The sequence below is a fragment of the Propithecus coquereli genome, unplaced genomic scaffold (assembly GCF_000956105.1).
Source record: "Propithecus coquereli isolate 6110/MARCELLA unplaced genomic scaffold, Pcoq_1.0 Scaffold27, whole genome shotgun sequence".
In the NCBI taxonomy this organism is placed as follows: domain Eukaryota; kingdom Metazoa; phylum Chordata; class Mammalia; order Primates; family Indriidae; genus Propithecus; species Propithecus coquereli.
Genome location: NW_012148285.1, coordinates 14,915,841 through 14,930,853, shown reverse-complemented (window position 1 = coordinate 14,930,853; position 15,013 = coordinate 14,915,841). Strand labels below are relative to the sequence as shown.

Below are 15,013 nucleotides of genomic sequence, written 5' to 3'. Positions count from 1 at the left end.
AAAAAAAAAAAAAAAAAAAAGAACAGTGAATAATATTGCAGAAAAGCCATTCTCTTTTTCCCAGTGATCAACCTTTCTGATTACCTAAAAACGAAAGCCTTGATTTGATGCCAGTTTGCCTTGAACACCTCTAGTGTTTGCTAATGCACCTTATTGAGACAAAAAAGTCAGCTTCAATCTGAACCTTGAGCAGGCCACAGTATTTAGCCAGAATTTAGTAACGTTGCTTTGTCTTCATCAGGTTTATTTTTATGGCTATTTTTTGAATTATGCCAGTGACAATGACTTATTATTTATGGATGTGATATGATATTTCTTTTAAGGAGTTTGAGTAAAAAAAGTCAATGCGAAGAAATACTGCATACACGATAGTGTCCTCAACACGTGGCCGTGGTGAATTTGATGCAGCGTTTGGAGTTTTGGAAACACTATTCGGTAGCCCTTTGACCTTAGAGCATGGGCTTTGGAATCAGTTAGATCTGGGTTTGAGTCCAGGCTCTGCCACTCATTGGTTGAGTGCCCTTCGCCAATCATATATGACCTCTCTAAGCCTCACTTTATTAATCTAGAAAGAGCAGTTGATAAAAGCTAGTTTGCGGCTCACAGCAAATGCTTATATGAGTGAGTGCTGGGGCGTGCACCAGATGCTATTATGAAGCAGAAGCAAAGCAAAGATTGGGCAGGACATCCTGGGCTTCAGTTCCTACCACAACCCACAGTTCGAATAGACAGAATAGGGAAGGCTTCTCTTTGGTCCCCAGCAGTTTGACCCTCCTACCCTCTAATTAAACTAGAAGCTTCTAGGAGGTTGCCAGCCCTCATCCATTATCACCTCCACCATTCTGGTCCCTGGGTAGCTTTATATTTCCAGGATAAATGATTAAACCTGCTGGCGTGTCCCCGTCCTGCCCGGGTGCTCAGTTCTCATTTGCTGCTGCTCATGAAGCTCGTGTCTCCCTGGGGTGGCATGTGGGGATAGGAAGATGGATTTAGCTGCCTCTTCCCCCAGAAGTGACTCAGCTCCTGGAAGCTCAGTGACAGCGATGGCAGTGGGAGCCCTGGGGACTTCTGTGCCTTGATGCTTGGCTGTCCCCACACAGCAAACAGGCTGTGCTGCGAAACGTTCAGTAGAGCTTTGCAGCGCCCGTCTTCTCCAGCCAGCCGGAAACATCCCTCCCGTCTCCTCCCTTGACTTGTCCTCATGGAAACAGCTGGTGGAGAAAGGAACATCCTATCATGTTATAATAGCTTCTATCTCGCAAATTCAGACTGGAAAGAAACCGACCGTACGTGATCTTCATCTATTCATGTCCTGTGCCAGCATTTTCTTTTTTTTTTTTTGAAACAGAGTCTCACTCTGTCGCTTGGGCTAAAGTGCTGTGGCGTTATCATAGCTCACTGCAACCTCCAACTCCTGGGCTCCAGCGATCCTCCTGCCTCAGCTTCCCAAGTAGCTGGGACTACAGGCATATGCCACTGTGCCAGGCTAATTTTTTTATATTTTCTTTTTTTTTTGAAACAGAGTCTCACTCTGTCACCTGGGATAGAATGCCATGGCATTATCATAGCTCACAGCAACCTCAAACTCCTGGGCCCAAACGATCTTCCTGCCTCACCCTCCTGGGTAGCTGAGACTACAGGCATGCGCCACCGTGCCTGGCTAATTTTTTCTATATTTTTAGTTGTTGAGCTAATTTCTTTCTATTTTTAGTAGAGACGGGGTCTTGCTCTTGCTCAGGCTGGAATTTTTTCTATTTTTAATAGAGATGGAATCTCGCTCTTGCTCAGGCTGGTCTCGAATTCCTAAGGTGAAGCGATCCTCGCACCTCAGCCTCCCAGAGTGCTAGGGTTACAAGCGTGAGCCACTGCGTCCGGCCTGTGCCAGCACTTTCAGTCTGGTCTCAAGACCTCCTTCATGAAGGTCCCTGGATGCCATCCCCCAACTTGCGTTATCCTAGTCTCCTCCTGGGGGGAGGGCCAGGGAATTGCTTTTTTAACAACCTGCCCAGATAATCACCACGCCCACTAACGCTTTAGAGCAGCTACTCTTCAAATACCTAAAGCAATACAGTGTACTCAGTTTCCCCTATTATGATGCTGATGGTACTTCTTAAGTAGGAAGGTGGTTCTTACATGACTATCACTGATGACAACAAGAGCTTCTGAATACGACAGATGTCCTTTTAAATCTTGGCCCCATCACTTACTCCTTTTCCTGAGCCTTGATTTCCTCATCTGTGAAATGGGGTAATAGCACGGACCATCCAGGACTGTTTTGAGAATCAGATATGGTAATGCATAGATCCTGGTGTTAATGGGGAAAAAAACATCCATACTCTGTAAAATAATTTAAAGAGGTTTATTCTAAGCCACATGCGTGTGACCGCCAGCCTGGATCATGTGGCCTCAAGAGGTCCTGAGAAAATGTGCCTGAGGTGGCCGCGTTAGAGTTTGGTTTTATACATTCATGAAGACAGGAATTACATGTAAAATCGTAAATCAGTACATGGAAGGTGTGCATTAGTTTGGCCCGAAAAGGCAGGGCATAGTCGAAGGGGAGTACTTGACTTGTAATTGGTTAAGGAAATGAAGCTTTGTCTCGAGGCTCGGAATGTTTTAAGATTCCGAAATCTGTTAAGCCACTGGACACATACTGGCTCGGGTGATCTCTTAAGCAAATTGTTGGCCTGCAGGTGATTTACACTTTGCTCTGTGTGGCCTTAGGTCCTGTTAATAATTTAGTGCCTTATTGTTGGTAGTGTGTCTGATCTCCTTTCCCTCTGTGGCCAGGAACTCAGCTTTAAAGTTTTTCTGGGGTCCCCTTGGCCACGAGCGGGGGGTGGGGGGGCCTGTTCAGTTGGCGGAGGTTTACGATTTTATTTTAGTTCACATTGGCACGTGATAAATGCTCGCTAAAGGTTAGCTGTTACTGTTCCTGGGTAAACCTGGGTTTTTTTTTTTAATTTTTTTTTTTTTGAGACAGTGTCTCACTGTGTTGCCTGGGCTAGAGTGCCGTGGCGTCATCCTAGCTCACAGCAACCTCAAGCTCCTGGGCTCAAGCGATCCTCCTGCCTCAGCCTCCCGAGTAGCTGGGACTACAGGCATGCGCCACCATGCCCGGCTAATTTTTTCTATATATTTTTAGTTGTCCGATTTCTTTCTATTTTAGTAGAGATGGGGTCTCGCTCTTGCTCAGGCTGGTTTCGAACTCCTGAGCTCAAACAATCCGCCCACCTCGGCCTCCCAGAGGGCTAGGATTACAGGTGTGAGCCACCGCGCCCGGCCGTAAACCTGGGTTTCTTAACCTGAACTTTTTCTGTAAAGGGCCAGGTGGGAAACATTTGAGGCTTTGTGAGCTACGTGGTCTCTGTTGCAGCTACTCAATTCTGCTGTTGGAGCACAAAAGCAGCCATGAATAATACATAAATAAATGGGCGTGACTAATGTTCCATTAGAACTTTACTGACAACATCAGGCGTCAGGCTGGATTTGGCCAGCTGGTGGTGCTGGGTCAACCCCTGGCGTAGGGTGCTGTGAAGATTAAATGAGGCGAGGCTTGCATGAGCCTAGCACAGTGCCTGGCACAGAGTGCTCGCTATGAGCAAGGATTCTGTTTCCTATCCGATTTGCGGTTTAGACTTTTTTCCTTTGTCTCTCGGAAGGAAAGCATCCTTCAACAGTTAGCCCATTCTCTGCCCCAAATCAAAGCTAAACTTTCATCTTGGCACCTGGTGCCTGACAGCCGCCACCTCCATCCTCCCCCGGGGATGGAGGTAAAATGCCAGTTCTCGATTAATTTTCTTCATCCCACGCCTCGCCCCAGGGTGTGTTGCCATTTTCAGCATCTGTCCCATGGAAATCAGGTTGCCCATCTGAACCGCGATGTGAAAAATGAGGATGCTCATATTGTGGGGTGGTTAACTGTGCACTTGCACATCCACAAATGCGTTTAACTCTCACCAGGAGGCTGTAAAATGTGGTTAAGGGCATGTGGTTTGGGGGGGTGGAGGAGGGAGGGAGAGAGAGAGAGAGAGAGCGCAAGCGAGCTGGGTTTTCTGCAACGTTCTGGTTGTGCCATGTTGGGCAAGTCACTTTCCTCCTCTAAGCCTCAGATTTGTCATCCATAAAATGGGATTAAATGAGATAATTCACATAAAGCTTCCAGCACATGGCAACTATCGAACCCCGTTGTGCAGACATGAAAAGTGATGCTAAGAGGTAAAGAGACTCATTCGAGGTCTTGCAGCAGATGACTGGCCTCAAACGAGGATCTCTGACTCTGGCCCCCAGCTGGCTTTTGCCAGACCCCCACGCCTCCATGTACTTGCCCCGCCCCCTGGCTGCTTCCTGGGATACCTGCTGTTTCCAAGGCTGTGCTCCGTGTGCCCAAACTAAAGGCCCTGGAGAGAGTGACAGTGCTGTCAGGGAGCTTGCAAGCTGGTGGCCATCCGTCCTCGTGGTGGGTTAGTGGCCTCCTAAAATTCATGTCCATCTAGAATGTGAGAATGTGACCTTATTGGAAATAGGGTCTTTGCAGGGGTAATTAAGGATCCAGATGAAATCACGCTGGAGTAGGGTGGGCCCTACATCGAATGAGACAGAAAAGGACACACAGAGCCCCCAGGAGGAAGGGCACATGAAAACAGAGGCAGAGGTTGGAGTGATGCTACTACCAGCCAAGGAGCCACAAGAGGCTGGAAGAGACAAAGATGCATCCTTTCCTAGAGTCCCTGGAGAGAGCATGGCCTCTGCCAACACCTTGATTCTGGACCTCTGGTCTCCTGGACCACGAGAGACTAAATCCCTGTGGTTTTAAGCCTTCCTCATCATGGCAATTTGTTATGGCACCACCCTGCCTCTGAGATGTGAACGAACAATGGGTGTGGACTTGGAACACCTGCATGGACCAGAGACAGCTGGGATGGGACAAAGAGCATGAATCTGGAGCCAGACATGGGCTCAGCCCTTTCCCTGGCCAACTCCAAGCCTTTGTTTCCTTGTGTATACGAATGAGAACATACCAACCCTGCTGGCTTGCAGTCAGGATTAAAAGAGAAGGCGGGGCAGAGCAGGTGCCGTGGCGGTAACAAGGGCAGTTGTAACCATATATAGAGCACAGCATGCCTCGGTTCGTTCACGCCTCGCAGCTGCCCTGCGGGATGTGCTCTCTTGTCCTCGTGCTACAGAGGAGAAACCGAGCCCCTGAGAGGGCAACAAACTCTCCAAGGCCATATGGCTAGTGAAGGCCGTGCTGGGACTCGAACCCAGGCCGTCTGACTCCAGGACGCCCCCACTCCCCACCCCCAGGTCACCGCAACCCTCAATTGCCCTGTGCCCAGAGTCCACGAAGCTGTTCTTCTAGCCTGGTTGGATCCTGGCACACAGTGACGCTCAATAGATATTAATATCTTTATTCTATCTCTCTCTCCTTCCCTCCTTACTCAAGCCAGGCCTCATTGCTCCAATCCCAGGAGCCATCTTGGCATGGTGTCAGAGGCGATAGGACCCCAAATCTGATCCTAGGGGCCTTGAAGCTTAACCTGATGACCCCGCGGAGATCTTTACCCAGCACATCACGTGGAAAATTTCCTACAACTCCTGTACACAGCTGCAGCCTGAGACAGCTCCTCTGACCTCTCTCCCTCCTTCTCTTTCTGACACTCCTCCCCTTCCTCCACCGCATCTCCCTGTTCACCCAGAAGGCCGGAGAGTCCTCGGGGCCTGCCAGCCTTAGAAGGCAGGGAGGAGACGGTTGGGGGTCTCTCCAGTTTCACGTTTTCCCCGTTCACCCACCTCCCTTCTTGCCCTTCTGCTTACACAGTTGTTCAATGTCCCCTCCCCAGCTCTGCAGCAAATTCTGCACTATGTTCTGTGCTCATCCGCATTGTGAAACCTTGGAGCTCTCTGAAAATATAAAAGAAGCTGACATTGCTCCGAGACGCCAGACAGAAAGGGAGGAAATTTCTTCTCCCCGACTACTTCCTTGGCCTTTTCCATTGCCTGTATCATTATTTCTCTTCCAACTGGTAATTGTCTCAGAGAGAACGAAGGGAGGCCAGTCCTTGCAATGTGAGCATCGACTATGGAGAGTTGTCTTCCTCCCGACTCCTCAGAAAAATGAGGAGGAGTTTTGATGGGTGGAGGGGAGACAGGTCATTTTGCCCCATGGAACAGATGCGTTAGGGGGTAGGTGATGGAAGGGTGTGCCAACTTGCCGAGAATCTAACGTCTGCTGGACAGCTCAGGGCCAGGAGCGCCCCACAGGTGGACAGACATGGCAGGCGGGCTCCTGGGAGCCCCAGGAAAGTCTGAAGGTCACAGTGCCCTAAGTCCTGTGCAGGTGTGCGGGGCCAGGGCCCCAGGTCATAGGCCAGAGACAGGCAGGTGGACAGGACAACTTTCCAAAGACAACGCCTGGCAACAGAACGGAGGTGCGGGGTGGGGCCCGACCTTGGGTGTGTGTGCGGAGAGTTAGCAGATACAGGGGATGGGACACTGGTCTTGGAGGAAAGCAAGACTATCTCCTCCCCCAAGACTCCCCCGCTACCTGTAAACAGCCTTGAATATTGCATCCCTTAAAACTCAGCCGTTCACTCTGGAAGTGTAGCCTAAAGGAACCTCTTAGATTGTGCAAAGATTTAGCTTTGAAAAGGCTCATCTCAGGGCTGTTTATAGTGGGGAAAAATGGGAAACAACCTAAATGTCTGCAGATTGACTAAGTGTTTCGTGATACACCCAGAAATAGAAAGCTACCTACCCTTCAGCACTGCTGCTCAGGAAGAACATCCAAGGACAGGCAAAAGTGAGAAAAGCAAGTAAGAAAATGGTGTGACCTTAACTTCATATTATAAAAATGAGACCTATATAATGATGGATATGTGTATATGTATATAATGGTATGTATGTGTGTATATACACATGCATATATTAACATTTTTAACTACTAACATTTGTGTATATTTTTCGTCTTAAAAATATGCATGTCTGTGTATAATATTATACATATAAATGATATATATTTCCCTGTATATGCATACAACACATATAACATATAATCATACAAACTATCATATACACAGTGGAAGAATATGTACCAAAATGATAATGGTAATATATGTGGTACTATGTATATACACACGTATACATACATACATATATGCATACCATTATGAAAATTCCTGTGTTGAAGCCCTAACCGCCAGCGTGGCTGTATTAGGAGATGGGGCCTCTAAGGAAATTTTGGCCTTGCAGTCATAGGCCTACTGGAGATTCTCTGCCCTTTCAGTTCAGCATTTCAGAGCAATGTTGCTTCTTTTATATTTTCAGAGAGTTCTGAGATTTCACAACGTAGATGAGTGTGGAAGATAGATAGTGTAGAGCTGGCGAGGGCGGCATGGAACAGCTGTGCAAATGGGAGGGAGAGAGGGGAGATGGGTGAATAGGGAAAATGTGAAATTGGAGACTGTCCTTGTATTAATAAGAAGAGACACCAGAGAGCTCGCACCCCACATCCCACCCCACCCTCCCTAACACATAAGAAGAAGCCATGTGAGCACATTGCAGGAAGGCAGCTATCTGCAGGCTGGGGAGAGAGCCCTCACCAGACACTATCCCTGCTGGCATCTTGATCTTGGACTTGCAGCCTCCGGAACTGCTACAAAATAAATTTGCTGTTGTTTAGGTCACCCAGCCCGTGATATTTTGTTATGGCAGCCTGGGCAGACTAATACACACACATACACACACATGTAGTGTCTTTATACGAGGTCATCTATATGGTTATGTATATATATGGTCATATATATAGTTTTTTGTTTTTTTTTTTCGAGACAGAGTCTCACTGTGTTGCCCCGGCTAGAGTGCCATGGCGTCATCCTAGCTCACAGCAACCTCAAGCTCCTGGGCTCAAGCGATCCTCCTGCCTCAGCCTCCCGAGTAGCTGGGACTACAGGCATGCGCCACCATGCCCGGCTAATTTTTTCTATATATTTTTAGTTGTCCGATTAATTTCTTTCTAATTTTAGTAGAGACAGGGTCTCGCTCTTGCTCAGGCTGGTCTCGAACTCCTGAGCTCAAACAATCTGCCCGCCTTGGCCTCCCAGAGAGCTAGGATTACAGGAGTGAGCCACCGCGCCTGGCCTATGGTCATATATATAGTTTTTACGTATGGTTTTCTGTGTATGGCAGTAGATAGAACTCTGACTATGTAAGACTGGAAGAGTGTCCGTCAGAATGTTAATGGTGGCTCTGTCTGGGCAGTGGGTTATAGACAACATTTTACCTTATTCTTTTTTGCTTACCTGTATTATCTGAATTTTCTACGACAAACTTGTATTACTTTCTATTACTATTACTTACATGACTTAGTATTACTACAAGATAATTATTACAAAACTTTCTTCTACCTTGAGTCAGCCTTGGTCTTGGAGGCTGGGACGGGGTGGAGTGGCGGTGGGCAGGGGGACAGCGGCTCAGAAGCTGGGGCTGGGCAGGGGCTGGCAAAGCCTTCAGCAGGTTTTCATGAGCCCGCCTGAGCCTCCACTTGCCATCACACAGGGTTACCGTGGAAAACGTGTTTTCCAGTCTCCGAAGGGCCCGTGCACGAATACACATTTGCAGCCCAGGCCGAGGTCTGTGTGCCCTCGTGGTGTGTGATAGTCTCGGAGCAAGGCTGTTCCCTGGTGTGACGATTTGGTCTGTCCCGCAGGAATCTTTGAGAACTGGTGCAGCTTCCAGGTCCTGACACCTGCGTCTCTGTCTCCTGCATAGGTCAACTGGACATCGTCTCCATGGCAGAGACAACCATGATGCCGGAGGAGATCGAGCTGGAGATGGCGAAAATCCAGCGCCTCCGGGAAGTCTTAGTCCGTCGGGAGTCTGAGCTCAGGTTCATGTGAGTGCTGTGGGGAAGTGAGAAGGAAGGGGTGGAGGGGAGGGGCCTGGAGAACCTAGTACTTACTCATTGCCTGCTGCGTGCCAGGCACTGGGATAAAGGCATTATGTCCGCTAAAAAAATGTCATTCAATTGTCACTACCACTCAGAGAAGTGGGTGTTGTCATCTCCCATTGTAAGCAAGACCTGGAAGTAGGGATTGAATTCTGGCTAATCTGACTCCAAAGCCCAGGCGCTTTCTGTGTTACCCATCGGAGAAGGGGGAAGGGGAAAGAGAAGGAGAAAGAGGTGAGGACCCAGAGGTGGTCCCTTGTGCTGGGGTCGTTAAGAGCACACACACTAGTCTCAAATAAGCCTGAAATCAAAAAAAGCCAGTCAGCTTGGGCAGGTTACTTAAGCCCTTGGAGCTTCAGTTCCCTCATTTGTAAAATGGGGGGAAAGTACTAACACCCCTCTCAGGGTGATTAGCAACCTCAGCGTTACGTGAGTTGAACGTCCATTATCTACAGAGCACAGTGTAGTCTTTCAAGAGAAACTGCCATTTTAAAATATTGGGCTCTGGCAGATAAACAATGAGAGTTTTAAAACAGAACAAAATAAAAACAGAGGGTTAGGAGGCATCCTGGGCTGGGCGAGGTGGCTCACACCTGTAATCCTAATGCTCTGGGAGGCCGAGGCAGGAGGATCACTTGAGCCCAGGAGTTTTGAGGTCGCAGTGAGCTATGATGATGCCACTGCACTGTAGCTGGGGCGACAGAGCAAGACGCTGTCTCCAAAAAAAAAAAAAAAAAAAAGAGGCAGCTGGCTGGGAAATTCCCTGCACTGCCTGCGAGCTCCCACCAGACCTGCCCTGGAAACAGCAGGAACATCACTCCTTCCAGGCAGGCACTGAGCCCCTCCCCGATTCTGTCCCTGACTTCTCATAATGCCATGAGGCCAGGTGTATGATTATCCCATTTTGCAGATGAGGAGACTGAGGTTCGGAGAAGTTAAACAACCTGCCCAAGGCTTCCCAGCTAGTGAATAGCGGGGGATTAGGATTCAGAACCAGCTCTTCCTGCCTTCAAAACCGTATTCTCACTAGGCATTGTATGACCTTCTCTCTCGTCCCATAAAACAGGCTGTGGGATTCACAGCTGCCATTTATTCAGCTCTTTGCGTGAGCCAGACTGCACTAAATGCTTCATGGGCACGATCCCTTCTCCCAGGAGCCTCAGAGGAAGGTTCAGGACATAAGAAACATCCTCCCTTTTGTCTAGAAATAAGCTAAAGTGATACACACGCATTCAGAAACAATCCTCCCAGTTTTTAAAAAGGAAGTCAGAGAACAGGAGTTGTGTTTTAAAGTACAGCCTGAAGGTGCTCAAGAGGGTTGCTGCTTTTGCTGCTGCGGGAACAATGGCTGCCACTTTGCATTCACTGACCTTTGCGATGTGTGTGCACTTGCCTATGAAGCGTGCGCGCATACACACACACACACACACACACACACACACACGCATTACTCCCGGCATCTGGCACATGCCTGGCACACAGCGAGTGCTTACGGACAAGAATAGCTAACATTTCCTAAGCGCTAGCTCTGGGGCAGGCACTGCACTAAGCTCTTGACTTGTGAGCTCACTGAATTTCCTCATCAAGCCTGTGAGTCCAACCACTTAGGAACAAATGTCAACCGTGGACGCTGCATCTAAAGGATGCAGAAGGACAGCAGTGCAGTCAGGACATACATCGGGGACTCAACGATGTTCTCTAGGGGAGGGGCCCACTCCTGGGCCCCCAGAAGTCTTGCTGGAGTATTGGATGATAGTAACCCTCCCCGCAAGCCCAGCCTTGTGCAGTGAGTGTGTAGCCTGCCGGAGGTGCACCGGCCTCATCGATCTCAGAGACGCACAATGGACGCTAAGGTGCCAAGAGAGAGGACACTGCACACTCAGATGTGGACAAACTCTTCATCCGTCATCCTCAGCCTTCCAGGCCAACAGGCCATGGGCCAAGTTCATGATCAAATTCAGTTTCCCACCTGTTCCTCAGCCCCTGTCCTTTCATAGCTGTAGGTGGGTCCTGTTCTTATCCCTATTTTAGAGAAAAAGGAATTGGAGGTTAAGAAATTTGCCCAAGGCTGCATTAGCTAATAAGCAGCCAAGCTCGGCTGCAGTCTGACTTCAGAATGTTTATTCAGTGAGTAAATCAGTGAAGGAAGGAAGGGAGGAAGGAACTATATCTACCACGATAATTCCTTAAAGAGTATAAGCTCCACGAAGGCACAGACCTTAATCTGTCTTTCTTGCTGTCGTATCTTCCCAGGATCTTGAACAGTGCCCGGCACTTGCTGGGTGCATTAATATTTGTCAAATATGCAATAAATTATGTGTTTACATTCCATCCTACCCCAGCAACCCCCTTACACACACACACACACACACACACACACACACACACACACACACACGAGACCCCTCAGCATAGAGTAGGAGAGAGAAAGAATTTCAGTCCCCGTAAGCATTTTCAGGCTCAGGCGAGAAGCTCTGAGTGACAGGAACGTGACAGCCCTTGGCTGAAATAGTCCCAGTGACTGCATCTGTAATCACCGCAGCGAGACTGGTCTATCACACCTGCTCCGGGGTAATCACGCTAATCTCCATCAGCTCCCGTGGAGCGCGTGCGAGGCAGACCCCATTTCATGGTTGAGGATGCCTCTCGCTTCATGGCCTCCTGCCATGTTGACTTTTGAGAACAAGTCCAGCATCCGCCGCCTTCCCCACACCCCATACCCCTGGCGTTTAGAATTATCCCTTCTTCCGTGGGCTTCCCTTGTCTTGGCCGCTCCACCTTGTCCTTTTCCCCGGGATCCACAGCCTCTGCCTCTTCTCCCTGTCTTCCTGCCAGGACAGTGAGGAAGAAGAGGGAGATTTGCCCATTCCCAGGGAACTGGCAAGAACTCGAGCGACGTGGGCTCAGGAATCATCCTGGCTCTTCCTCCTCCTTGGTCTGCAACCTTGCGCACATGACAGAGCAGATAAGAGTTGCAGCTTTCCGAAGGCGCTGATACGCCACGCAGCACGCTGCATACTTTGCACGCGTTTGCTCTCTTATTTTAGCCTATTGAATTCGCACAAGAACCCCAATGGCTTTATTCATTCTGCTTTTAAGAATGAGGAAACTGAGGTGAGAAAGTGACTTGAATATTGAACGTCACCAGCTAGCATGAGGCAGAACCAGGCATTTGAACCCATGATGTTCATCTTGGAGGCGGAGCCCTCAACCCTAAGCGATTCTGTTATCTTTATTCCCAAAGTGAGGACCCCTTTTCTCTTTGCCTTGCTCTTCTAGAATGCAAAGGCAAACTCCTGGCTGGATGCCCTCAATCCCGCGTCAGGGTTTGTCTCATTCCACCATCCTTAGTGTGGTGGACACTGGCTGGTTCTCCTGAGTCGGGCTGTGGACTTTTCTGCACCCTTTCTCTGGATATACACGGTTATCCTGGAGCCTAAAATGGTGAGCTCCACCTTACACCGTCAAGGTTTGTGCAGTCAACCTGCTGGGACTCTGCCGTCGAGCCCTGTTCCCGTGAGGATTCTCAGCAGTTGACAGTCATCAAGCCCTTACTGTGGGCCCAGGCTCAGGCTGAGCCCTTCACACACATTGTCACGTAACCTTACTAACGGCACACCTGCTTGCCCCGAATCAGGCCTGTGAGGTCAGGTTCATAGACGAGTGAGCTGTGAGGGACCCTCCAGCCGGCAGCCCCACTCTGGATGTTCATTGTGCCTCCTCTGGCTTCCAACTTGCAAAATGGTGTTGAGAGACCTCTCTCTTGAGGTTTGGCCCCTCAGTGTTGTAAAACCGCCTCTGGAGTAGGCGACAGACATCTGGGAGACGATGCCGAAGCTTGCTCTTTTCCCTCCCTGCCATCCCGTCCTGTCCTGCTGCAGGCAGGAGCTCTCGGAGCCTGTCACCAAGCTCAGACTCATTTCTTTGCCCTGCGTTCCGGCACCGAATCACTTCATTAGCTTCTAATCACTCCTCTTGCAGCCCCTGGCTGCCGCCCCAGCTTTTCTGCGCCTTGTGTACCATCCTGCACCTGCCGTTTATCTGGGCTTCAGAAAATTAGTATCTTCAGCCTCCGAGTGGGGGTGGGGGTGGTTATCTTTCTTTTACACCTGGATTTTCGTAAATGGGATAGTGTGCCCTGTCACTCAGCTTGCTCTGGGCAAAGACAGCTTTTAATCAGCCAGAGAGCTGCAGCAGGCAGGGGAGGGGGGCGTACCAAGGACATATTTCAGGAGCACAGCCCTTGAGTTTCGGTATGTCCAGACGCTGGGCTTAAACTCCAATAACTTCATTTTATTAAGAAATATCAGGTGTGGTGAAGAGGTCAGGGCTTAGGAACCTCACAGAGATTCAGGACAGGGTAATAGAAAGTGCATGAATTATAGACAGCAGCTTTTTAAATTCTTACTGTGCTGGGTAGTAGTCTAGGTGTATCCATGTGTTGATTCATTTAATCCTCACCGTGACCATATAGGCAGATAATATCGCACTCTGCCCATTTTATAGATGAGGAAACTGAGGCATAAAGGGGACGAGTCACTCATTTACGGTTGCACAGCTTTCATTAAATAGTAGACAATGATAAAACCCAGGCATTTGGGGTCCAGAGACCATGGTCTCAACCTTCAAGCTATGGGGTCTCTCAAATGGTTTTGGATCCAAGTTCTACTTCTTACCAACTGTGTGTCCTAAAGCAAATAGTTTGCCCTCTTTCAGCCTCAGTTTCCCTACCTATACAATGGGGACAATGATGACTCCCTGGCAATGTTCTAGCAAAGGCTGAAAAGAGATGACACGTATCAAAGTGGGTGGGGTGGCCCTTCCTAGGTAGTAAACAAATCAAAATTCCCTTCCCTCCTTTCATTGTTAACATTGCACTTTGAGGGAGAGCAGAACAGGCCTGCTCAGTCATCTCCAGAGAATTGCCGGAGAACATTCCTCTCTCTGAGAGAAGCTGGGGCTTAGAGTGGCCTCCCTGAGAGCCTCTTGGGACGGGCTGATTCTCTGAGTGTGGCTCTCAACCACTAAGTGCAACTCTACCCTGGGGCCTAGATTTTATTCTTATTAAAAAAAATTGTTTTTATAAACCTGCATTTTCCCTCCCGTTAATGAGCTGATAATTCCGAAGTCTGTTAGGCAGAGCTTCCAGCCAAGGGCAAAATGAAGCATGTGCATTTATGTGACTTGACACATCCCAGCCACGTTCGGAGTTCCGCGTCACTCCAGTTGCTCTCTGCGTTTTAAATAGCATCTCCTAAGAACAGGTCACTGTTGCCGGAGCCACCGTACATATCAGGTGGGAAGAGATGCCCTTAATTGCAGAAGATCTAAAAAGTAATTTGTCTTGGACAAAATATACAAGAATTTGAGGAGTGGAGGAGGGAGGGGAGGAGGGAGGCAGGCCTTGAAGGAAGAGGAAAGAGAGAGAGGATGGAGAATGCTCTAGGCTAGACCCTAAAAGGAAGGACTCTCCTCTCCTGCTGAATTTCTAAGTGTACTGGGGCAGGGTGGAGGGTGAGAATCTAGGTTGGTCGGATGGTGAAAGGAACGCCCCCCGCTTCACAAGCTCCTGCTGCTCCACGTTGTCTTTCACGATCAGAACAAGTTTCAGGAAAGGAAACACTTCTCTCTGTAAGTTCTGACTGTCCCACTATAAATTTATTTCATTCTGTTGGCTCTGAGCATCTCCTCTGAACCACCTGGGCCCTGATGGGTTAGCAGGGAGATCACCTTGTTCATTTTATGTGTCAGCTTGACTGGGCCACAGGGAGCCCAGACATTTGGTCAAACATGATCCTGAGTGTGTGTCTGTGGGGGTATTTCTGGGTAAGATTGACATTCAGATTAGTAGGCTGAGCAAAGCAGCTGGCCCTCCCTAGTGTGCTGGGGGCGGTGCTCCCAGTCAGCTAAAGGCCTGAATAGACCAAAACGGCTGAATAAGAGGCAGCCCCTCCTGCCTGACTGCCTGAGCTCGGACATTGGTCTTTTCCGGCCTTCGGACTGGACCTTACGCCATCAGCTCTCCTGGGTCTCCAGACTGTGGATGGTAGGTCTTGGGACTTCTTA

At 49.0% G+C, this 15,013-nt stretch overlaps 1 protein-coding gene across 1 annotated transcript in view; it reads left to right on the top strand.

Moving 5' to 3' along the window:
- The window catches only part of LOC105813110 (chromosome unknown open reading frame, human C16orf45), a 125,326-nt gene that overhangs the window by 69,045 nt on the left and 41,268 nt on the right, over positions 1–15,013 (top strand). Inside the window, exon 2 of the mRNA XM_012647722.1 lies at positions 8,770–8,893. Within this exon, the coding sequence (XP_012503176.1) occupies positions 8,770–8,893 (124 nt within the window). The remainder of the gene's footprint in view (positions 1–8,769; positions 8,894–15,013) is intronic.